The sequence below is a fragment of the Phyllobates terribilis genome, unplaced genomic scaffold (assembly GCF_046119375.1).
Source record: "Phyllobates terribilis strain yellow unplaced genomic scaffold, ASM4611937v1 Scaffold_7__3_contigs__length_470593459, whole genome shotgun sequence".
Taxonomy (NCBI): Eukaryota; Metazoa; Chordata; class Amphibia; order Anura; family Dendrobatidae; genus Phyllobates; species Phyllobates terribilis.
The window spans coordinates 289709951-289735236 of record NW_027362767.1 but is presented as its reverse complement, the minus strand read 5'-3'; the positions used below and the strand labels follow the sequence as shown (position 1 = coordinate 289735236).

The 25286-nt window shown below is 44.9% G+C and overlaps 1 protein-coding gene across 1 annotated transcript in view; it reads right to left on the bottom strand.

Moving 5' to 3' along the window:
* Positions 1-7168: 7168 nt before the first annotated feature.
* The window catches only part of LOC141154655 (diacylglycerol O-acyltransferase 2-like), a 69513-nt gene continuing 51395 nt past the window's right edge, over positions 7169-25286 (bottom strand). Inside the window, exons 5-8 of the mRNA XM_073640934.1 lie at positions 12498-12702; positions 11824-11998; positions 11510-11712; positions 7169-9426 (exon numbers count right to left, since the gene is read on the bottom strand). Of these exons, the coding sequence (XP_073497035.1) occupies positions 9272-9426; positions 11510-11712; positions 11824-11998; positions 12498-12702 (738 nt within the window). The 3' untranslated portion in view covers positions 7169-9271. The remainder of the gene's footprint in view (positions 9427-11509; positions 11713-11823; positions 11999-12497; positions 12703-25286) is intronic.

Sequence of the window (25286 nt, the reverse complement as noted above, 5' to 3'; positions counted from 1 at the left end):
GTACCTGCACATCTATCTGGTGGGAGTACCGTTGATCTGTCCCCCGGAAATGGGATGTATGTGGTGCATGCAGCTAACTGAGTTCTAGTCCACACTCCATCCTTACCCGGGAGTGGAATACCACACCTCTGGTTCGAGGTGCAATACCCCTGTAGCAGCCGAGCCCTCGGGGTGCTACATCACCACCCATCTGGAAAGTTTTCCCCCTTCCATATACTAATGTGCCATAAACAGGAAGTTGATATCACCAACCATTCCCATTTTATTTAGGTGTATCCATATAAATGGCCCACCCTGTATAGATATATATATACCATATTTTTCGGACTATAAGACGCACTTTTTTCCTCCAAAATTTTGAAGGAAAATGGGGGGTGCGTCTTACAGTCCGAATGTTGGGGGGGTATATATATATGATGTGTGGGGTGGGGGGGAGTGGTAGCGGCGGAGGAGCGGGGTACAGGAGGCAGCAACCGCCTGCTGCAGCCTACACTGTCCCTGCTGCTAAAGAAAATTAATATTCAGTGCTCCCCACGCCCATGGGCATGGGGAGCACTGAATATTCATGTTCCTTAATAGCGGCATACAGCGTAAACGAAGCGCGGCTCCTGCTGCTGACAGAATCGCCTGTGCCCGCTGTTAAAGGGCATGAATATTCAATCTCTCTCCACGCCCATATAACACGAGAAAGAATGGACATGGAATTACTGAAATCTCAGAATAGATAGATATGCAAATGATGGAAATATGGAAACAAAATTTTCAAACCATCTCGATTTATTCAGTATCGAGTATGAGGGCCACATGCAGAAATATCTGCACTTACACTCCTTGGCTGCTATCAGCTAGGTTATTAAAGGGGCTATCCAGGACTATTTTATTTTTCTCCTAATGAGCTAACTCTACAGGCAGGTAGTTGCTAACTACCTGCCTGTTCTGCACAGCGCCATCTTAGAGTGATCAAAGACCACTCCTGTCACCAATTCTGCTGCTTCACATCAAGAGAGTAGCTCCTCCAAGTGCACTATCTATTGATAGGGCATGACTGCTGACTTCATGCTGACTGAAAGCCAACCCCCCAGTTAGGCAGCAAGGAGCTGGCTGTCAATCAACATTCGATCGGCAGACACGCCTCACCAACAGAGCAGAGCGGAAGAGAAGCAGCTGCTCTGTCAACGTGACATGACTGGAAGCTGCAGAACCACTGGCAGGAGCGGTGTGTGACCGCTGTGAGCTAGCAGAGATCAGCGCTGGCCACAACAGGCAGGTAGTTAGCAACTATCTGCCTGTAAGACGCAAATACAATTGAGCGCAGGGAGTGAGCGATGGCCAGGGTGCCAGCAGAGAGAGGGGTGAGTGGTGTCAGTGACTGACACTGCTGCTCGGAGTGCCCGCTCCCCAGTCGTCACTGTGCTGAATGGCTGTGGCCAGTTGAAGGTGCCGGGCTGCCGCAGGCATTCAGCATTTTCAACTTTTTTTTTCCCCAAAGTTCCCCCTATCGGGGAGGCAGGAGGTAGCTCCCTAGGCAGGTGCCTACCTACCCCTTGCACCAGCCTTGTCTCTATCCATCCTGTGATTTCCAGAATCCAACACTTTTCCTTCTTGATGTAGCAATTTCAATGTTGTGGAGTGTAATTTCAAAACCTTTGATTTGCTTCAAACCTAAAATTGGGACAAATTTAACAATAAAATTGTGTGGTTTAAGGAAAGTACAGATGAGAGTATGAGCATTGTGTTCATGTGTACATATAGGTTCTGTGTGGGTCTGGTATATTAAAATCTATTATTAAGACCGGCCTTGGGTAATTCTAAGGGTATGTGCACACAAGGTCTTTTTCAAATGAGCAAAAATTTTTTCAAGATGAATCTGCTGATACTGAGTGGAATCCATGCGTCCCTCAACTTTAACAAGGAAATGCCTGCATTTTTCTTCCTGAAGTATGTTTTTTTTAGTTTTTTTTTTGTTTTGTTGTTTTCTGAGCCTATTCTCTCATTTTTCACCACCAGAATTTTTTTGAGTATTTTTCCGCATTTTTGTGTTGTCTTTTTTTATGGCATTTTCTGGATGTTTTTTTAAACTTCATTTAACAATGAAGAAATCGCTAGCAATTTTTCAGGCAAAAACGCTGGCAAAATGCTCAAAAAGATGGCATCTTTTCATCTTCCCATTAGGCCACATTCACACATTCAGCATTTGGTCAGTATTTTACATCAGTATTTGTAAGCCAAAACCAGGAGTGGGTGATAAATACAGAAGTGGTGATGTGTTTCTATTATACTTTTCCTCTGACTGTTCCACTCCTGGTTTTGGCTTACAAATACTGAGGAAAAATACTGACCAAATACTGAACGTGTGAACACGGCTTTAACCTGTATTGTAGCGTATAGAGCACCTTGAGAGCTGAAAACACTTGAAGAATAATCAGTTCATTTCTTTTAACCAATTGACATCTTTAGAAAACTGAAGCAGTTAAAAGACGCTCAAAAGCCTAAACATGTGAACAGAAAGTCAGTTTTACATGGAATTGCATATGTTCATTCTTTTGAGTGTTTTCTGGGTGCTTTTTCAGAAAGGTTTTGGAATCACCTGAAAAAGACGTCATGTGCATATATCCTAAGAGAGCTATGTGTTGCTTTTCATAGAGAGGTAAAATCATCAACAAAGTGAGAATACAAAATTATTATTTATAACTTTGGGATTCAATTTTATATTTTTTAATTAAATAAAATGTCTTTGTGAAAGACATTTGTAAGGCTGTGTGCCCACGATGCGTTTTTTAAGCGTTTCCGCAGCGGCAAAAACGCTGCAGAAACGCTTAAAAAACGCATGGTAGAAGGCCTGCCATGTTCCCCAATGATAATCCGCATGTGCTGTGCATATGCTGCGGAAATTTCCGCTGCGGATTATCATTGCAGAAAAAAACGCAGCACTACCAATTATTTTGCACAAGCGCTGCGTTTTTGCCGAAATTGACTTGCATTAGAATGCATGGATTCCGCTTCACTAGATAAGCACATGTGGAATCCATGCGTTCAATGTGCGGATGGTACACAGGTGTGGAGGAGAGGAGACTCTCCTCCGGACCCGGGTACCATAGAAACTTTAAAAAAAAAAGAATAAAATAAAAAATAAATATTATACTTACCTTCTGACGGCCCCTGATGCGCTCCTCCTCCCATGCCGGCAGATCGCGGTGGACTGAAGGACCTGCGCTGAAGTCATAATCATGTGACGGGTCACGCGACGCTGACGTCGGCAGGTCCTTCAGTGTACCACGATCTGCTGGCAGTCAGCACCGAGTGAAGCAAGACTCCGGGGGCCATCGGAAGGTAAGTATAGATTTATTTTTTATTTTTTACCATTCTTTCGGTCACAGTATATAAATCCATGCTGTTTGCATGGATTTATATAGTGTGACCAAGTTGTCACCACTTTCCAAGTGATGCTAAAATCCCTTGGAAAGCGTTTGTCAACCCGAATGCGGAAATGCATGTGAAGAACGCTTCACATCCGCATGTCCCTGGCAGGAAAACGCATGTACAATCCGCATGTACAATCCAGATGCGTTTTTTCTGCCAGAGAGATGCAGAAACGCTCAAGAAAAAATCCGAAGCATTTCTGCATCGTGGGCACATAGCCTAAAGGTGAAAAAAAAAAATCACAGTGGGCATGAGATTTCTATAAATCCCATCCACTTTGCTGAAACTGTAAGACGCTGCGTTTTTGACTAAGCTTCAAAAACACACCAAAAACTAATTGTGGGACTTGGATTTAAAGCGCCACTCCAGTGTACTTTAATGATAAAAAAAAATGAACTTTTTAGAATTTACCAAATGGCTGCAATGAAACAAAGAGTGAAAAATGTAAAGGGGTCTGAATACTTTCCGTACCTACTGTACTTCACAGTTTTCTATGTGTGAAAAAATGGAAGGTAAAACAAACTAAAGAAATGATGTATGAAGCTAAAAGTTATGAAGCTGCTGCTGTTGAGAATGATGGTAAGGTAGGTAGAAAAGTGCAAGCTATATAAAAATGACCAAAAGGAGGAGAGACTGATGTGGGGAAATGACTGTGATTGAATAAATCATCAGAGTAGTGTAACTAAGGCCAGTTTCAGATGAGCGCATGCAAAAATCGTCAATTTTTCATCCATAAAAAACAGATGATTTTTCACCTATATTCTCATCTATATGCAATCCATAATGCCAATTTCTTCCATCCGTATTCCATTTTTATGACATCTGTATGGCATTCGGTTTTTATATGAACAATTTAATAAGTAATAAAAGGCCAAATACATTTTCCTATGTTAATAATTGTAATGGATGCATGGAAAGTGCATGACATAGGATGGCAACCCATACGTCATCCATTTTTTGTGCACCCATTGACTTAAAATGGGCGTGTCTGATCCAAAATTTGAATCAAAGTAGAGCGTGTTGCGATTTTTTACTCGTAGACCATTGGTCCTTGTGTAAATACCTCATCGATTTGCATTGGTCAGTGTGGTGGCCAGATGCTGCCTGTTTCACATATGGAAAGCACACGGGCCGACTATACACCATTGCTCCCAACTGTCCCAGATTCAGTGGGACTGTCCCGACATAAGGGAGCAGTCCCGCTACGTCAGGGCTTTGTCCCGACTCCAATACTCACGTCTCTCTCCGTGCGATGTCTTCTCTCTTCATCGCTCCATAGCTGCTCCTCCTTGGGGGTGGGGAGGCATCTCTGCTCTACACACACTTACAATAAATGAAATTAACAATTCTCTTCTTGTGAGCTGGTCTCCCCAGGAATCAAACCCACAACGTGCACCATTGTAGACAGCAGCTATAGCTATGAGCCACAGCTACCACTGACATAAAGAGGAAAAATAAAAGTTTTATTTTTTTAATGTTTTTAGTCCTATAAGATTACTAAAAAATAAATAAAAACAATTACAAAAATGTCATTTTCTCTTTTTGAGATCTGGTCTCCCTGAGAATTGAACCCACAACCTTCCATCATTGTAGGCAGCAGCTAAAGCTATTAGCCACAGCCTACACTGATCAGCATGGGAGGATTTCATATACTTGAAGCTGCCTTGCCGACTGTGAACCTACAGGTAAATGATACTGGTACATAGAGATACATCTGTATATAGCAGTATATTTTTATGTAACTGTATTCAAGACAAAAAATAAAAGAGATTTTTTTCTTCCTACAAAATTATTAAAAAATAATTCAAAACAATTACAATAATGTCATTTTACTTCGCTTTTTTAAACATCACAAATCAGCAAATGACATACTTGGCGTCCCTGTAATCATAACACCTGTACAACACAGTGATCACGTTATTTATCGTGATTGGAAAATGGCGTAAAAAAATGACATGATTGATTCTTTTCTCCATTAAACCCATAAAAAATTTAATAAAAATATAACGCTGAGGCCTTGTTCACACATAGCGTAAATGCTGCATTTTTTCTACTGCTATTTTTCTGCAGGTGTCCGCAGTACACGATGCAATAACAATCTCTGATTATTATGTGTTTGATGTGGTTTTTTTATGCGTTTTCCCCCATATTTGATGCGCTTTTGGTGCAGAATTGAAGCAGGATTTTTAATGCTTTTTTAGTAGTACAGAAAAGCTTTGATTCTGCGCTTAAAAATGCGACGTCATTTTTTTATATGCATTTTTTCAGACTCCTCATAGAAGCCAATTTTTTTTTTAAAAAAAGCACCAAAATCACACAGTTCATCAGCACCTTTTGAGTTTTTCATGAAATCACATCCACTTTGCTTGATCATTTAGGCCGCGGTTATGTGTAGTGTAAATGCTGCGTTTCTTCTGCACAGAAATTCTGCTGTGATTAACTGTCCAAGCAAAGTGGATGTGATTTCATGAAAACTGCACCCACCGTGAGTCTAAAGTCTCTGCTGAACTGTGCGGTTTTGTTGCTTTTTTTTTTTTCTCTAGAGGCTTCTTTGTGGAGCTATGTGCGCCGCATGGTTTTACCCTCTTTCTCTTCTGCAACAGTTGGGAGATACGATGCACTGGACGGTCCCTAACAGTTGAAAGAGATAGATCTTTGCACTTACGGAACATTGTGTGGCGCATAGACCTTTAGCTCCCTCTGCTGGCCCAATGTAATAATGGCCAGCTTGCTGAAGATCAAAGCAGGAGGGTTCTTTTCTTTCAACAAAACAGGTGTAGTTAGACCTAGATTTCTGCTAGGCTATCTAAAACATACGTAAAAGATTTTTTATTTTATGCACAGTTTTGATTATAGTATGATGCAGGATAAGATGAAGTAAGATGAGGATATAAACTACTTTATTTTCTACATACGTGTTGTTGTAACAAGTATAGAGCAACTAATAATGCCCATGATATATATCAGTATAGATCTGCAGATATTTGTCTAGCTTCTAAAAATATTCAAAAGTATTATATTTCTACAGATTGTCCCTGGTTGTCCTGAAGATATTTAGTACGTTGAAATCATGAAATACATTGCTATCCCCATACAGTCTATTTCATGTTGCCTATATTGCCTTCATATTTTCCACATGGATGTACAGTATATTGACTATAAATACATATATTTTTAAGGAACATGGCTACTTTGACTCCCTAAAGGGGTTATCTATTCTTTTTTAAATGCATGTCTTTTCTCCATGATAGGCCAATAATGATACTGTAGATCGGTGAGGGTATGTCTATATGCACTCTCTCCCTGCTAGAGATAAGACATTCATTTTAAAATGCTGGATAACCCCTTTAGTATACAGATGTAATGTTCCGTTTAGCTCCCTTAGCATTAAATTTAGAAATGAGCGGATCGATCCGCGGAAGACCAAGTTCAAGTTGAATTTCCTGAAATTTGCAATTTCATGGGAAGTTAAATACTTTGAGGTTCAATTCACAGTTGCAAAGAAAAAAATTTGCCCGGCACTTTTTCCCAAATTGGAGAAGCATCAGAGAGTGGACTAATGTCATTTTGCGTTGCTGTGTGGGCCTCCCCATAATGCCCTGAAGCCATCTTACGGATTATCATACCTTGTACAGTGTTGGTCAGTACCTGGGTCATCACAGATCAGCAGTTCCCAGTGGAGCACAGATTGTACGGCAGAGTCATTTTCCACCTCCATAGTCATTGGGTAAGTCTCTTCTGTAGAGTGTAAACTCTTATAGTCAGTGGGGTCATCTGTCTCCTGTAGAGTGTAAGCTCTTATGTTCAGCAGAGTTCTCTCTCTTTCCTGTAGAGTGTAAGGTCTTATGGTCAGTGGGGTCCTCTCTCTCCTATAGAGTGTAAGGTCTTATGGTCAATGGGGACCTCTGTCTTCTGTAGAGTGTAAGCTCTTATGGTCAGTGGGGTCACCTCTCTCCTGTAGAGTGTAACCTCTTATGGTCAGCAGAGTTCTCTCTCTCCTGTAGAGTGTAAGCTCTTATGGTCAGTGGGGTCCTCTGTCTCCTGTAAAGTGTAAGCTCTTATGGCCAGTGGGGTCCTCTGTCTCCTGTAGAGCGTAAGCTCTTATGATCATTGGGGACCTCGGTTTCCTGTAGAGTGTAAGGTCTTATGGTCAGCAGGGTCCTCTCTCTCCTGTAGAGTGTAAGGTCTTAAGGTCAGTGGGGACCTCTGTCTCCTGTAGAGTGTAAGCTCTTATGGTCAGAAGAGTTATCTCTCTTTCTTGTAGAGTGAAAGGTCTTATAGTCAGTGCAGACCCCTGTCTTCTGTAGAGTGTAAGCTTTTATGGTCAACAGTATTCTCTTCTGTAGTGTGTAAGCTCTTATGGTCAGCAGAGTTCTATCTCTTTCCTGTAGATTGTAAGGTCTTACGGTCAGTGGGGACCTCTGTCTCCTGTAGAGTGTAAGGTCTTATGGTCAGTGGGGCCCTCTGTCTCCTGTAGAGTGTAAGGTCTTATGGTCAGCGGGGTCCTCTGTCTCCTGTAGAGTGTAATGTCTTATAGTCAGCAGAGTTCTCTCTCTTTCCTGTAGAGTGTAAGGTCTTATAGTCAGCAGAGTTCTCTCTCTTTCCTTTAGAGTGTAAGGTCTTATAGTCAGTGGGGACATCTGTCTCCTGTATCGTGTAAGCTCTTATGGTCACCAGAGTTCTTTCTCTTTCTTGTAGAGTGTAAGGTCTTATGGTCAATGGGGTCCTTTCTCTCCTGTAGGGTGTAAGGTCCTATGGTCAGTGGGGTCCTCTCTCTCCTGTAGAGTGTAAGGTCTTATAGTCAGTGGGGACCTCAGTCTACTGTAGAGTGTAAGCTCTTATGGTCAGCAGAGTTCTCTCTCTTTCCTGTAGAGTGTAAGGTTTTATGGTCAGTGGGACCTCTGTCTCCTGTAGAGTGTAAGGTCTTATGGTCAGCAGAGTTTTCTCTCTTTCCTTTAGAGTGTAAGGTCTTATGGTCAGTGGGGACCTCTGTCTTCTGTAGAGTGTAAGGTCTTATGGTCAGCAGAGTTCTCTCTCTTTCCTGTAGAGTATAAGGTCTTATAATCAGTGGGGACCTCTGTCTTATGTAGAGTGTAAGGGTAAGGTAATTTGGTCAGCAGAATTCTCTTTCTTTCCTGTAGAGTGTAAGGTCTTATGGTCAGTGGGGACCTCTGTCTCCTGTAGAGTGTAAGGTCTTACGGTCAGCTGAGTTCTCTCTTTCTCCTTTAGAGTGTAAGGTCTTATGGTCAGTGGGGTCATCTCTCTCCTGTAGAGTGTAAGGTCTTATGGTCAGTTGGGTCCTCTCTGTCTGCTGTAGAATGTAAGCTCTTATGGTCAGTGGGGTCCTCTGTCTCCTGTAGAGTGTAAGCGCTTATGGTCAGCTGTGATCTTTCTCTCTCTCTCTTCTCCCCAATGTGTATTTTCCAAGCATTTGGAACCTTTCCAGTATGGAGAGTCGAGCAAACCTATTTTCCGCAAATTGAATTTTATGGAAAAATTCGGCAAAGCTTGCGGATTCGAATTTCAAAAGATCCGCTCATCTCTAATTACATTCTATATTTACATTACATATGTGTCTGTAAAATACAGAATAGTTATCTTTAAATGTAAAATGTTTTATGTCCAACATGGCTCTTTGCATTCCTAAATTTGGTACAAAGTTATATTTGGGATACTTATGCATACTGTAAGTCAGCAGTCATTTATAGTAATGTGTCCATGTTTATTCCTCTTGTAGACCTTCATATTAAGAAGCAGATGAGAATGCTGCACACGTTTAAATCATGGAGACTTGTACAGAAGCAGCCAGCACAGCAGACAATGGACTCTCACTCGATCACACGGATGACTGTCACAAGATGTTTAGCTCGGCATTCTCTCCCAGCCCGTATTTGGTCTTGTGCTCATTGAAAAGTTTTAGCAAAGAATGTTTGTACATGTTATGATACCGATCCACAATCTCTGGGCTTGGGTTCTGTATCTGCGGCACAGTGACTGGCTCTCCAACTGTGGAAAATGGAGGAAAAGCAGTAGAGATTGTAGACATATGCTAAATGTTGTCACAGCCATTTAGGTTCCTATTCATGAAGGTGTTTTCTGGCTTAAAATAAATTCAAAGGTGTTGAAATTTTTGTACAACATGGAGTTCTGCAAAAAATTTTGCATCTTTTAGCTTTTTCACACCAGTTTTAGCAGAGCTGGAGCAGGACAGGGCATGGAAGGTGAATTAGAGTGCGCCACAATGTGAGTAGAGTGGTATCCATCATTTTGAGGAACACTATGGTCAGTACAGCTAAACTCCTTCTACTTCTGTTGTGTAAGCACACAATTTATATCATGTCAAGTTTACTTAATGCTAGGCATTGTATTTGTACAACTAAAGACAAACCTGAGGGTGAATGGCAGCCCTAAGAACTTCCACAGTTTGGCCCTAGCAATGGGTATTCCTCGCTTGGAATAGGCTCGAAGACCCAACAGAAACACAGTAGGTAACAGTGACACAACTTTTACTCATCACCGAGGTTCTTATACTTGAACATTTCTTAAACAATATAGAATATTATTTGTCTGTCCCGGCTCCAGCACCGGGCTTTGGTCCCATCTCCTGTGGCCAGCTTCCTCTGTGCTTATCCACACGAGATTACTATGGAAACCCAGCAACCACTTCTGATGCCATCTTCCAAAGCCTTTTAAAGACTACTCAGGCATCTATGCGCTGCCTGATTATTGAGGTAGTAGTGCACTCAAGCTACATTTAACTGTCCGCCTCCAATAGGCAGATACATATGAAAATGATGTACGACAGAGCACACGGTGACTCCATCTGCATCAATATAGTCAACTGCCCCATCGGCGCATAGGCCCAAATCCCGTTTTGTGGGGGGTTTGGATGTATGCCCCGATGTGGCCACTAATTGTGGGGAAGAACACAGTGTGAAAAGGCCCTTAAGCGTATTACAAATTTTTTTCACCATAGTTCACCCTCGCCTCTTCCCCTCACACACAACATCTACACTCTATTCCCATCCTCTGCATATATGATTGGATATTGAGCTCAGGCCAATGATGGAGCATCCCATTCTCACGCACAAAAAACTTCAATAATTCAATAAACAGTTGTTTCCGTGGGGATTTGACAGCCATTGGAAGAATTGCAGATCTACACATATAGCAATTTTCTATATTGTCCTCCCTTGGTAGAGAGTTGGATGATCTAGATCAGGGAAGTCAAACTCAAAAACACAGAGGGCCAAAATGAAAAACTTAGACAAAGTTGCGGGCCAACCAGTATACAGTATAATGGGCCCTAAAAAGTCCTCCATACAGAACAATGGGCCCCACAAAGTCCTCTAAACAGTATAATGGCATCACATAGTTTTCTATACAGTATAATGGGCCCCACATAGTCCTCCATACAGTATAATGGGCCCCACATAGTCCTCCATACAGAATAATGGCCCCACATAGTCCTCCATACAGAATAATGGCCCCACATAGTCCTCCATATAGAATAATGGCCCCACATAGTCCTCCATACAGAATAATGGGCCCCACATAGTCCTCCATACAGTATAATGGGCCCCACATAGTCCTCCATACAGAATAATGGCCCCACATAGTCCTCCATATAGAATAATGACCCCACATAGTCCTCCATACAGAATAATGGGCCCCACATAGTCCTCCATACAGTATAATGGGCCCCACATAGTCCTCCATACAGAATAATGGCCCCACATAGTCCTCCATACAGAATAATGGGCCCCACATAGTCCTCCATACAGGAAAATGGCCCCACATAGTCCTCCATACTGAATAATGGGCCCAACATAGTCCTCCATACAGTATAATGGACCCCACATAGTCCTCCATACAGAATAATGGCCCCACATAGGGGTGGTGGTTCTGGTGTCGCGGGCCAAATATAATCACCCTGAGGGCCAGATTTGGCCCACTGGTCAAAGTTTGACATGTATGATTTGGATGCTTTTGTAGCAATGAATCATGTTCTGTACAGTTACCTGGTTTCATCCAGACTGAGAAAATGATTTCCTTCTTCAGTGGTAAAAATGACAATATTATGACTTACCCACAGTTGTTATTGGCCTGGAGTAAGGGATAAAGCCCCTTGATTCAGGAGATGTTAAGCCACGACCATAGAAAAAACATGGAGCAAACCCAAAAAGTTTCTGTATCTTGCTTTGAACTGAACGAAGAAAACTTCCCTCTGAGAAACGGAGTTGTTGGTAGAGGTCAGTCTCCCCAAACGAGAAAGATGGAACCAGGTCTGCCCTATGTTTAGATACCAAGACAAGGACAATCATCAGAGGTCTCATGATTATGTGTCTCTAACTCAGAGGTCTAATATTAAAAAAAAAAATCGTGGCATGGTTCAGTACTGACCCATGCTCAAGTGCAAGTCGCACAAATCCTCGTCGTCTGCTGAGGATCACCGTTGTGACTCCAGGTTGACATGACAATGACTCAGCTGCTCCACCTACTACTATCACCACTGCATTGCCACGGCCCTTCTGTGAGAGAGCGTATCCGATTGATTTTTGATTCACTGGGCACAAGCCTAATAGGAGACAGTAAGTTCGTAAGATATAGCTTTTTTTTTTTAGATATATTCAGGCTATAATTACATTTGTATGATTGTGCTAATATTTAGGTTATGTAATTTTAAATTAGTAGATTTGGTACGTAAATGTACAATTAAGAAAACTTTACACAGTTGAGCTTTTCTGAAACAATTCATTGTTTCAGAGCCAGAAAAAAACAGTGGTGAGCATTTCTCAATGCTTGCAAGATTCGCCACTGACTTTCTAGAGTCGCACTTGAGATGGTTCAATAAAATTATCTCCATTTTTGTACACTTTATTTGGAGCGCTGCCTGCCCTTTTTTAGTTTATATCATGTAATAATTATTCCATAAAATCTACCCTTTACGACAAATTTTCTGCATCTATATTTCACTGATATACAGTACACAATAAGTGTACCTATTGGAAAATGTCAGATTTCCAAATTCTTTTTACCCTGCAAAAAATAATCATGATCATCATTAGCCAACATACCTCCACTCATCAGGTATTCCCGTAATACGGGCAACCGGAAGTTTCCAGCAAGTGTAGCCAAATGAGGTCGAATACCAGGGAATTTCTCTGAGAATCCAGTAGATTCTGTGACAAAATTACAAAACGCTCCAATGCACAGAATCCCATGAGGATGTGAACCAATAATGTAATTACGTCCTGGAGGAAGATTGTGTGTCTTCACAAGCTGTCCAGAAAAAAAACAATAGAATAGAAAAAAAAAGTCACACACTTAGGGACCAGCAGACTGACCACCTTGAGTTTTACATACAGTGCCTACAAGTAGTATTCAACCCCCTGCAGATTTAGCTGGTTTGATAAGATGCAAATAAGTTAGAGCCTTCAAACTGCAAACGAGAGTAGGTTTTATGAACAGAAGCATAAATCTTACAAACCAAAAAGTTATGTTGCTCAGTTGAATTTTATTAAATTTTAAACATAAAAGTGTGGGTCAATTATTATACAACCCCTATGTTTAATATTTTGTGGAATAACCCTTGTTTGCAATTACAGCTAATAATCGTCTTTTATAAGACCTGATCAGGCCGGCACAGGTCTGTGGAGTTATCTTGGCCCACTCCTCCATGCAGATCTTCTCCAAGTTATCTAGGTTCTTTGGGTGTCTCATGTGGACTTTATTCTTGAGCTCCTTCCACAAGTTTTTAATTGGGTTAAGGTCAGGAGACTGACTAGGCCACTCCAACACCTTGACTTTTTCCCTCTTGAACCAGGCCTTGGTTTTCTTGGCTGTGTGCTTTGGGTCGTTGTCTTGTTGGAAGATGAAATTACGACCCATCTTAAGATCCTTGATGGAGGAGCGGAGGTTCTTGGCCAAAATCTCCAGGTAGGCCGTGCTATCCATCTTCCCATGGATGCGGACCAGATGGCCAGGCCCCTAGGCAGAGAAACAGCCCCACAGCATGATGCTGCCACCACCATGCTTGACTGTATGGATGGTATTCTTGGGGTCGTATGCAGTGCCATCCAGTCTCAAAACGTCACGTGTGTGGTTGGCACCAAAGATCTCGATCTGGGTCTCATCAGACCATAGAACCTTGAACCAGTCTGTCTCAGAGTCCTCCAAGTGATCATGAGCAAACTGTAGATGAGCCTTGACATGACGCTTTGAAAGTAAACGTACCTTACGGGCTCGTCTGGAACGGAGACCATTGCGGTGGAGTACGTTACTTATGGTATTGACTGAAACCAATGTCCCCACTGCCATGAGATCTTTCCAGAGCTCCTTCCTTGTTGTCCTTGGGTTAGCCTTGACTCTTCGGACAAGCCTGGCCTCGGCACGGGAGGACACTTTCAAAGGCTGTCCTGGCCGTGGAAGGCTAACAGTAGTTCCATAAGCCTTCCACTTATGGATGATGCTCCCAACAGAGGAGTCAGGTAGGCCCAACTCCTTGGAAAGGGTTTTGTACCCCTTGCCAGCCTTGTGACCCTCCACGATCTTGTCTCTGATGGCCTTGGAATGCTCCTTTGTCTTTCCCATGTTGACCATTTCTGAGTGCTGTTCACAAGTTTGGGGAGGGTCTTAACCCCTTAATAACATCTGACGTACTAATACGCGTCTGTGCCCTGGGACTTAAGAGCCAGGCCCGTATTAGTACGTCATCGCGATCTCGCGCGCACACAGGCTGTGTGGGCGCGATCGCCGCCGGGTGTCAGCTGATTGTCACAGCTGAACACCCGGTACTATGTGCAGGGAGCGGTCCTGCACCGCTCCCAGCACATTAACCCCCGCGATGCTGCGATCGAAGTCGATCGCGGCATTGCGGGGGCAAGGGGAGGTGATCGGCGATACTCACCTCCTCTTCCGGCTTCCAGCGCAGTCTGCAAAGGCTTCCCGGGTGTTGCCATGACGACCCGATGTCGTCATGACAACATCCGGGTCACCAGAGAGCAGGAAGATTGCTTGGACATGCGCAGTGCATCTCCAAGCAATCTTCACACTGTGCACTTATGACAGCCTTCATGGCATAGGGATGGTGCTCCATTCCTGTGCCATGCAGGCGATCAGAAAAAAAAAAGTGAAAGTCCCAGAGTGGGACAAAGTAATAAAGTGTATAAACTGTGTGAAAGTGGAAAAAAAAAAAAAAAAAAATGTGCAAAAATATTATAAAAAAATAAAAAAAATAATACACCAAAAATAAAAATATAATGTACCCATCAATAAATATTATTATAAAAAAAATAAAAAAAAAACAATAAAAGTACACATATTTGGTATCGCCGCGTCCGGAAAAACCTGACCTATAAAACTGTCCCACTAGTTAATCCCTTCAGTGAACACGGTAAAAAAAAAAAAAAAAAACGAAGCAAAAAACAATGCTTTATCACCATACCGCCAAATAAAAAGTGGAATAACATGCGATCAAAAAGACGCATATAAATAAAAATGATACCGCTGAAAACGTCATCTCGTCCCGCAAAAAACAAGCCACCATACAGCTCCATCAGCCGAAAAATAAAAAAGTTATAGCTCTCAGAATAAAGCGATACTAAAAAATATTTTTTTCTATAAAATAGCTTTTATTGTGTATAAGCGCCAAAACATAGAAAAATGATACAAATGTGGTACCGCTGGAAACGTACTGACCCGAAGAATAAAGCTACCTCATCAATTTTACCACACGCGGAACAGAGTAAAAAAAAAAAAAAAAAAACAATTCCTGAATTGTTGGTTTTTGTTTATTCTGCCTCCCAAAAATCGGAATAGAAAGCGATCAAAAAATGTCACGTGCCTGAAAATGGCACCAATAACAACGTCAAGTCATCCCGCAAAAAACGAGCTGTCACATGACTGTCTGCCAAAATCTGGAAAAATTATAGCTCTCAAAATATGGCGATGCAAAAACTAGATTTTACAAAAAATGCGTCTTTTAGTGTGTGACAGCTGTCAGTCATAAAAACCCCATATGATTCTGGCATTGCTGTAATCACACCGACCCGAAGAATAAAGTCGTCTAATCACTTATACCGCACAAGGAACGGCGTCAAAAATAAACTCTTGGGTTAGGATTGGGCTAGGGTTAGGGCTGGGTTTGGGGCTAATGTTGTGCTGGGGCTAGGGTTGTGCTGGGGCTAGGGTTGTGCTAGGGTTAGGGCTGGGGTTGGGATTTTTTTCAAAAGTAAGAAAAAAAGATGACGATATGGCGACTAGTGTTGAGAGCAAGTGCTCGCTACTTGAGTTTGCATCGGGTGCTCTGGTATGCATTGAGTATCGTGGGTATTTGAGTGACATGCTCGAGTCTCTGCCCCATATGCTTCGCAGCCAAAAAACTTTACGGGGATTGCCTGCCATGCACGAGCGATCCCCGCATGTTTTTTTTTTGGGTGTCTAATAACCGTGAAACATGCGGAGCAGGGACTCGAGCATGTCACTCGAGCACACGCTGTACATGGTGCATACCTGAGTACCCGATGCAAACTCAAGTAGCGAGCACTTGCGCTCAAGAATAATGACAACTTATTCAATATGATGACCTAATGTAAACAAATTCTGTGCCGTACCTCTGGGTTCAAAATGTTCACTATACACCTTAATAAAATCCTTGAGGGGTATAGTTTCCAAAATGGGGACACTTGTGGGGGAGCTCCACTGTTTAGGCACATCACGGGCTCTCCAAACGCGACATGGTGTCCGCTAACAAATTGAATGGAAAATCGGCTCAAATTGTTAGCGGACGCCATGTTGCGTTTGGAGAGCCCCTGTGTGCCCAAACATTGGAGATCCCCCACAAGTGACCCCATTTTGGAAACTAGACCCCCCAAGGCACCTATCTAGATGCATAGTGAGCACTTGGAATCCCCAGGTGCTTCACAAATTGATTCGTAAAAATGAAAAAGTGAAAAAAAAAACACTTTTTCATTTTTATGAATCAATTTGTGAAGCACCTGGGGTTCCAAGTGCTCACTATGAATCTAGATAGGTGCCTTGGGGGGTCTAGTTTCCAAAATGGGGTCACTTGTGGGGGAGCTCCAATGTTTGGGCACGCAGGGACTCTCTAAATGCAACATGATATCCGCTAACAAATTGAATGGAAAATCGGCTCAAATTGTTAGCGGACACCACATTGCGTTTGGAGAGCCCCTCTGTGCCCAAACTTTAGAGCTCCCCCACAAGTGACCCCATTTTGGAAACTAGACCCCCCAAGGCACCTTTCTAGATGCATAGTGAGCACTTGGAACCCCCAGGTGCTTCACAAATTGATTCGTAATAATGAAAAAGTGAAAAAAAAAACACTTTTTCATTTTTATGAATCAATTTGTGAAGCACCTGGGGTTCCAAGTGCTCACTATGAATCTAGATAGGTGCCTTGGGGGGTCTAGTTTCCAAAATGGGGTCACTTGTGGGGGAGCTCCAATGTTTGGGCACACAGGGACTCTCCAAATGCAACATGATATCCGCTAACAAATTGTCGGCTCAAATTGTTAGCGGATATCATGTTGCATTTGGAGAGTCCCTGTGTGCCCAAACATTGGAGCTCCCCCACAAGTGACCCCATTTTGGAAACTAGACCCCCCAAGGCACCTATCTAGATGCATAGTGAACAGTTGGAACCCCTAGGTGCTTCACAAATTGATTCGTAAAAATGAAAAAGTGTTTTTTTTTTCACTTTTTCATTATTACGAATCAATTTGTGAAGCACCTGGGGGTTCCAAGTGCTCACTATGCATCTAGAAAGGTGCCTTGGGGGGTCTAGTTTCCAAAATGGGGTCACTTGTGGGGGAGCTCCAAAGTTTGGGCACAGAGGGGCTCTCCAAACGCAATGTGGTGTCCGCTAACAATTTGAGCCGATTTTCCATTCAATTTGTTAGCGGATACCATGTTGCATTTAGAGAGTCCCTGTGTGCCCAAACATTGGAGCTCCCCCACAAGTGACCCCATTTTGGAAACTAGACCCCCCAAGGCACCTATCTAGATGCATAGTGAGCAGTTGGAACCCCTAGGTGCTTCACAAATTGATTCGTAAAAATGAAAAAGTGTTTTTTTTTTTCACTTTTTCATTATTACGAATCAATTTGTGAAGCACCTGGGGGTTCCAAGTGCTCACTATGCATCTAAAAGGGTGCCTTGGGGGGTCTAGTTTCCAAAATGGGGTCACTTGTGGGGGAGCTCCAAAGTTTGGGCACAGAGGGGCTCTCCAAACGCAATGTGGTGTCCGCTAACAATTTGAGCCGATTTTCCATTCAATTTGTTAGCGGATACCATGTTGCATTTAGAGAGTCCCTGTGTGCCCAAACATTGGAGCTCCCCCACAAGTGACCCCATTTTGGAAACTAGACCCCCCAAGGCACCTATCTAGATGCATAGTGAGCAGTTGGAACCCCTAGGTGCTTCACAAATTGATTCGTAAAAATGAAAAAGTGTTTTTTTTTTCACTTTTTCATTATTACGAATCAATTTGTGAAGCACCTGGGGGTTCCAAGTGCTCACTATGCATCTAGAAAGGTGCCTTGGGGGGTCTAGTTTCCAAAATGGGGTCACTTGTGGGGGAGCTCCAAAGTTTGGGCACAGAGGGGCTCTCCAAACGCAATGTGGTGTCCGCTAACAATTTGAGCCGATTTTCCATTCAATTTGTTAGCGGATACCATGTTGCATTTAGAGAGTCCCTGTGTGCCCAAACATTGGAGCTCCCCCACAAGTGACCCCATTTTGGAAACTAGACCCCCCAAGGCACCTATCTAGGTGCATAGTGAGCAGTTGGAACCCCCAGGTGCTTCACAAATTGATTCGTAAAAATGAAAAAGTGTTTTTTTTTTTCACTTTTTCATTTTTACGAATCAATTTGTGAAGCACCTGGGGGTTGCAACTGCTCACTATGCATCTAGATAGGTGCCTTGTGGGGTCTAGTTTCCAAAATGGGGTCACTTGTGGGGGAGCTCCAATGTTTGGGCACACAGGGGCTCTCTAAACACAACATGGTGTCCGCTAATTATTCAAGCAAATTTTACAATCAAAAAGTCAAATGGCGCTCCTTCCCTTCCGAGCCCTACAGTGCGCCCAAACAGTGTTTTTTCCCCAAATATTGGGTATCTGCGTGCCCAGGGGAAATTGCACAACAAATTTTGTGGTCCATTTTTTCTTGTTACCCCTGTGAAAATAAAAAAAATTGGGTCTAAAGTAACATTTTTGTGAAAAAAGTTAAATGTTCATTTTTTTCTTCCACATTCAAAAAATTCCTATGAAGCACCTGAAGGGTTAATAAAGTTCTTGAATGTGGTTTTGAGCACCTTGAGGGGTGCAGTTTTTAGAATGGTGTCACTTTTGGGTATTTTCTGTCATAAAGACCTCTCAAAGTGACTTCAAATATGATGTGGTCCCTAAAAAAATGGTTTTGTAAATTTTGTTGGAAAAATGAGAAATCGCTGGTGAACTTTTAACCCTTATAGCTCCCTAACAAAAAAAAATTTTGGTTCCAAAATTGTGCTGATGTAAAGTAGACATGTGGGAAATGTTATTTGTTAACTCTTTTGTGTGACTTATCGCTCTGATTTCAGGGCTTAAAAATTCAAATTTTGAAAATTGCAAAATTTTCAAAATTTTCGCCAAATTTCCATTTTTTTCACAAATAAACACAAGTGATATCGAAGAAATTTTTCCACAATCATGAAGTACAATATGTCACGAAAAAACAATCTCAGAATCAGGGGGATCCGTTGAAGAGTTCCAGAGTAATTACCTCATAAAGTGACAGTGGTCAGAATTGTAAAAATTGGCCCGGTCATTAACGTGCAAACCACCCGCGGGGCTTAAGGGGTTAAATAGTCAGAAAAGGCTGGCAAAAGAGATCTTTAATCCACACATGTGAAGCTCATTATTCTTGGTGCCTGAACTACTTCTTAATACAGAATTCTTGTGGTTTGAGGGGTTGAATAATAAATGACACTCTGAATTAACTTTTAACGTTTTTAAAAAAAAAAAAATAAATAAAAATTTGCTGCAGTGCATTTCCCACTTCCAGGCTGATCTACAGTACAAATGTCACAATGCCAAGTTAATTCCGCATGTGTCAACCAGCTAAATCTGCAGGGGGTTGAATACTACTTGTAGGCACTGTATTTCTCTCTAGATTTTAGGGAGTGTGGTCTTATTCAAATGAGCGTAGTATATGGACGTGTGCTTCCCAAGGCTGATGTGCACAGTTCAGGACCCAGTCCTTTGTCTGTGTCACGGGTGTGTCAGAGGTGACAGACAGTCGCCCTGCAGTGGTTTGCAGGAAGTCTCCACGTTTAGCAATTCAGACAGCTGCCTAGATAGGAGGCTGTTTAGGACCCAGTGACTACCTCCCTTTAGTCTGGGTGTATATATACCTTGTGTGTCTAGGTGGACATTGCCGGTTATACTCATTTCTACTTGGAACTTGGCTGAAGCAGCATCACGTCCTCTCTGGAGTCTTGAGGCCGTGTGCCTTGTTGGAGTTCTTCTAAAGCTAAGTTATTATTCCCCTGTGTTGTCTTCCCCTTTTGTCTTTAGAGTGCTAGCGGAGGTTGACTAGTGCTCATCTCCTTCCACCCCCAGCTATTGCCTTACGCCAGGGATAGTAGGGCGAGGCACGTGATTGGCGACAGCTGCGGAGTGTTACGCTCGCGCCCGGACTGACTGGCGTGAGCGTGATTAGTGATCCCACTGTACCATGAACCGAGGAGTGCCTGGAGGGGCGTAACTAAGTATCAACCCGATCCGACCCAGGTCGCACGGCGGCTCAGTCAACTCCATGAACCAAGGAGGAACCGAGCAGATGGACCAGGTGCTACTCCAGGTCAGACCCCGGTCTGCTGGTATGCAGACAGGTGGGCACTGGCAAGCACGGCTGGTATGCAGACAGGTGGGCACTGGCAAGCACGGCTGGTATGCAGACAGGTGGGCACTGGCAAGCATGGCTGGAGTGCAGACAGGGAGGTACTAGCAGGTTGGAGCGCAGGCTGGATAGGGTCCAGTACAGACTGGGAGACAGGTACAGAGCCGCAGATGCGGTAGACAAGCAGAGTAAAGCAAAACTGCCGGAGCGGAGGACAAGGCAGAGCAGAGAGGAACTGCTGGTACGGTGAGCAAGCAGAGCGGATCGAAAACCGCAGGTCCGGTGGGCAAGGCAGAGCAGAGCGGAACCGCCGGAGCGGTGGACAAGGCAGAGAACAGGAACCGCCGGAGCGGTGGACAAGGCAGAGCAGAGCGAAACCGCAGGTGCAGTGGACGAGGCAGAGCAGAGAGAAACCGCAGGTGCGGTGGATGAGGCAGAGCAGAGGGAAGCCGCCGGAGCGGTGGGCAATTCAGAGCAGAGAGAAACCGCTGGCGCGGTGAGCAAGTAGAGCCGAGCAGGGCTGAAGGTGCAGGCAGAGAGGACAGGGCTCTGTTCACATGGAACAGATTGGAAAATACAGGAAGATGGCTAAAACACAGGAGCAACATAAGGAGGAAGGGAAAAGGGACAAGCAGAACCAGATACACACAAGGTACTTACTATGAAGTAGCGAGTGGACACAAAACTCACAAACAGAAGTACAGAGACAACGAGTTGGAGTTAGGTACAGGTTCAGATACTGCAGGAAAAGGGAAGGTATGGACACAGAGACAAACAGGTAACAGGCTAGGATACAGTTCAGACAGGAACTGCTACTGCAATGAGATACAAGAACGAGCCTGGGTATGCAGCCCCCAGAGTGGCAGAAACAGACTAGAAGTCAGAAATAACAGGCCTGGGTATGCAGCCCCCAGGGTGGCGGAAACAGACAAGATAATAGGCCTGGGTATGCGGCCACCAGGATGGCAGAAACAGACAAGATACAAGACAAGACCTGGAAATTCAGAGGCAAGGAGCACACTGAAAGTTAGTGTTGCTCACGCACCTCCTTCTGAGTGGAGGGGGTTTAAATATCCAGTGACTCACAGCAATAGGCTGGGGACGCATTAGGAGTGCGCCCACAGCAGCTATAAGAGTCAGGAAGTAACCGGGCCACCGCCCTAAGCAATCAGACAAGAGACATGCACACAGCATGAACTGGAGCAAGGTTTGCAGGCTGGACTGACAGATAAGATTGCGGTCTTGCATAGTGGGAGGTGGTGCACTATGCAAGCACGCCGCCAGGGATGTTACAGTACCCCCCCTTTACGCCCCCTCTTCTTCAAGCCTGCAAGGGTCTTCTGCAGAGAATTTGGAGGCCAATCCTTCTCTTCAAGAGGATTACCTCTTCTGTCCATTAGAGGAAACGAAACTGATCTCATCATCTTGGTGACTAGGATGCTTCCTCCTATCAAGCCATCCTCAGCAACAGATGAAGTGGGTGAAGTACCAGGAACAGCACACAGGAAAGTCTCTCTCCATTTGTTATCAGGTAGCACCCTGGTGGATTCAGGAGACAACTGGAGGTAATCCGCCTGGTTGGAGGGGTGCAGAGACTCGGGGGTAACCACTGCCTTGACGTACACTTTGCCAAGCTTACTGGATGAAGTGGGCGGTGTACCAGGTACTGGGTGTAGGAAAGTCTCTCTCCGTTTATCAGGTAGCACCCCGGGAAATTCAGGAGACAACTGGAGGTCCTCCGCCTGGTTGGAGGGGTGCAGAGACTCGGGGGTAATCACTGCTTTGAAGTACATTTTGCCAAGCTTACTGGATGAAGTGGGCAGCGTACCAGGTACCGGGTGTAGGAAAGTCTCTCTCCGTTTAACAGGTAGCACCCCGGGTAATTCAGGAGACAACTGGAGGTCCTCCGCCTGGTTGGAGGGGTGCAGAGACTCGGGGGTAATCACTGCTTTGAAGTACATTTTGCCAAGCTTACTGGATGAAGTGGGCGGCGTACCAGGTACCGGGTGTAGGAAAGTCTCTCTCCGTTTAACAGGTAGCACCCCGGGGAATTCAGGAGACAACTGGAGGTCCTCCGCCTGGATGGAGGGGTGCAGAGACTCGGGGGCAATCACTGCTTCGATGTACACTTTGCCAAGCTTACTGGATGAAGTGGGCGAAGTACCAGGTACAGGGTGTAGGAAAGTCTCTCTCCCTTTGCTATCAGGTAGCACCCCGGAGGATTCAGGAGACAACTGGAGGTCCTCCGCCTGGTTGGAGGGGTGCAGGGACTCGGGGGTAAACACCGCCTTGATGGACATAGGACCAGATTTATTAGAGACGGAGGGTCCTTGCTTTAGGACCATCTTCAGACTGGTTTCAGAGATGACATGTCTGTAAGGCGGGATGGTACCTGAAGCCAGATCATTGGTACAATCATCGAGACTGTGTGGGGACATCGCCTCCACTTCTCTTCCTTCGGAGACTTCAACGCACAGCGAGTCAGCAACTAGCAGATCTGGTGAAGAAGAAGAAGAAACTGCTGACTGTCCTGAAGATGTGGGGACTGGACACCCCTTGTACCTTAGCAGTCCCCCAGGATACACCATGCAGGATCGCCAGACCTGAGCGGGCACTAGATCTCTTGGCTCTGGATCATCTGTGGGTAAGCCAGTCAGCACCTGGAATGTGAACTTCTTCATGTGTAATGCTCCAATCGGGAGCTTAATTTGTACAGACATATTTTGACTGTTTCTGAGTAGGGCTCGTTCTTCTGCTGACAATGCCCAAACCGGCTTCTGGAGTTGTCGGACTGGAATCAGACACCGACTCTTCAAGACTTTAAGCCCGAAACTTCCGGTTAATCCGAGGCCTTCACTTGCCACGGAGACAGTCATGGTCATCTGTGGAGAGGAAACACTAACACCAAGGGCAGCGTCTCCTACAGGCCTAATATCTTGGGATTCTCCAACCTTCGCTGGACAAAGACCGTCAGGGGGTCCCAAACTACCGCAGCGGGACTGCAATCCGATTTTGTGACTGAGTTCTGGCTTCTGCTTTGCCTGACGAACATAGTCATCCTTCATGGATTCTGTGCGGGAAGCTACCTCTACAGGCTGGGGAACAGGAGGTCTTTGGGAGGACAGAACCTGGCGTGACGGTTTACCTCTACGCCTTGCACGTCTGGACTGCCTCTTGAGGTTGGGAAGAGAAGTATTCTGTGGAGCATAGTCATCCTGTGTGGATTCTGGGTGGGCAGCAGTCTCTTCGGGCTGGAGGACTGGTAGGCTACCTACACACATTACCCATCAGGGCTGCTCCGGGATATTGGAAAGGGAAGCTTTAGCAGAGGCTTCAGGATTAGGGTCATTGAAGACCATTACAAAGGCCACCAGGAAGGCCTGCAGGTCAAAGACGATAGGATCCCATGCTTCCCATAGGGGGGTGATCCATTTCAAGGCATCACCCACTAGGTAGGACATCATAAATGCCACTTTAACCCGATCGGTAGGAAAATAGTGAGCATAGAACTTGAAATGCAGCATGCATTGCTCCACAAATGCACGGCTTCGTTTTGGATCCCCATAGTACCGTGGTGGATCCGCAGGAACGAGTGCTGATAGATCCATTTGGGCTGGTGCGTAAATCGCCTGGGCCATAGCTTGAGAAAAAATTTTTTTATTGGTGCACGTATTCGCCAGACAAGGAATCAAAATGTCTCTGAGAGCGAAAGGCCATGGGGTTCAATGGGAACCATGGCCTGAGCAAACTGTTACGCTCGCGCCCGGACTGACTGGCGTGAGCGTGATTAGTGATCCCACTGTACCATGAACCGAGGAGTGCCTGGAGGGGCGTAACTAAGTATCAACCCGATCCGACCCAGGTCGCACGGCTGCTCAGTCAACTCCATGAACCAAGGAGGAACCGAGCAGATGGACCAGGTGCTACTCCAGGTCAGACCCCGGTCACAGCTGTTGACCCACACCGGGGAATGCAGGAACAGGCAGGTTAGACTGGCGTACAGGCAGGTGGGTATTGGCAGGCACGACTTATATGCAGACAGGTGGATACTGGCAAGTACGGCTGGTATGCAGACAGGTGGGCACTGGCAAGCACGGCTGGTATGCAGACAGGTGGGCACTGGCAAGCATGGCTGGTATGCAGACAGGTGGGCACTGGCAAGCACGGCTGGAGTGCAGACAGGGAGGTACTAGCAGGTTGGAGCGCAGGCTGGATAGGGTCCAGTACAGACTGGGAGACAGGTACAGAGCCGCAGATGCGGTAGACAAGCAGAGTAAAGCAAAACCGCCAGAGCGGAGGACAAGGCAGAGCAGAGAGGAACTGCTGGTGCGGTGAGCAAGCAGGGCGGAGCAAAAACCGCAGGTGCGGTGGGCAAGGCAGAGCAAAGTGGATCCGCTGGAGCTGTGGACAAGGCAGAGCAGAGAGGAACCGCCTGAGCGGTGGACAAGGCAGAGCAGAGCGAAACCGCAGGTGTGGTGGATGAGGCAGAGCAGAGCGAAACCGCAGGTGCGGTGGACGAGGCAGAGCAGAGCGAAACCACAGGTGCGGTGGACAAGGCAGAGCAGAGCGGAACCGCCGGAGCGGTGGGCAAGGCAGAGCAGAGGGAAGCCGAGGGAGCGGTGGGCCAGTCAGAGCAGAGAGAAGCCGCCAGAGCGGTGGGTAAGGCAGAGCAGAGGGAAACCGTCAGAGCGGTGGGCAATTCAGAGCAGAGAGAAACCGCAGGCGTGGTGAGCAAGCAGAGCCGAACAGGGCTGAAGGTGCAGGCAGAGAGAACAGGGCTCTGTTCACATGGAACAGACTGAAAAATACAGGAAGATGGCTAGAACACAGGAGGAAGATACGGAGGAAGGGAAAAGGGACAAGCAGTACCAGATACACACAAGGTACTTACTATGAAATAGCGAGTGGACACAAAACTCACAAACAGAAGTACAGAGACAACGAGTTGGAGTTAGGTACA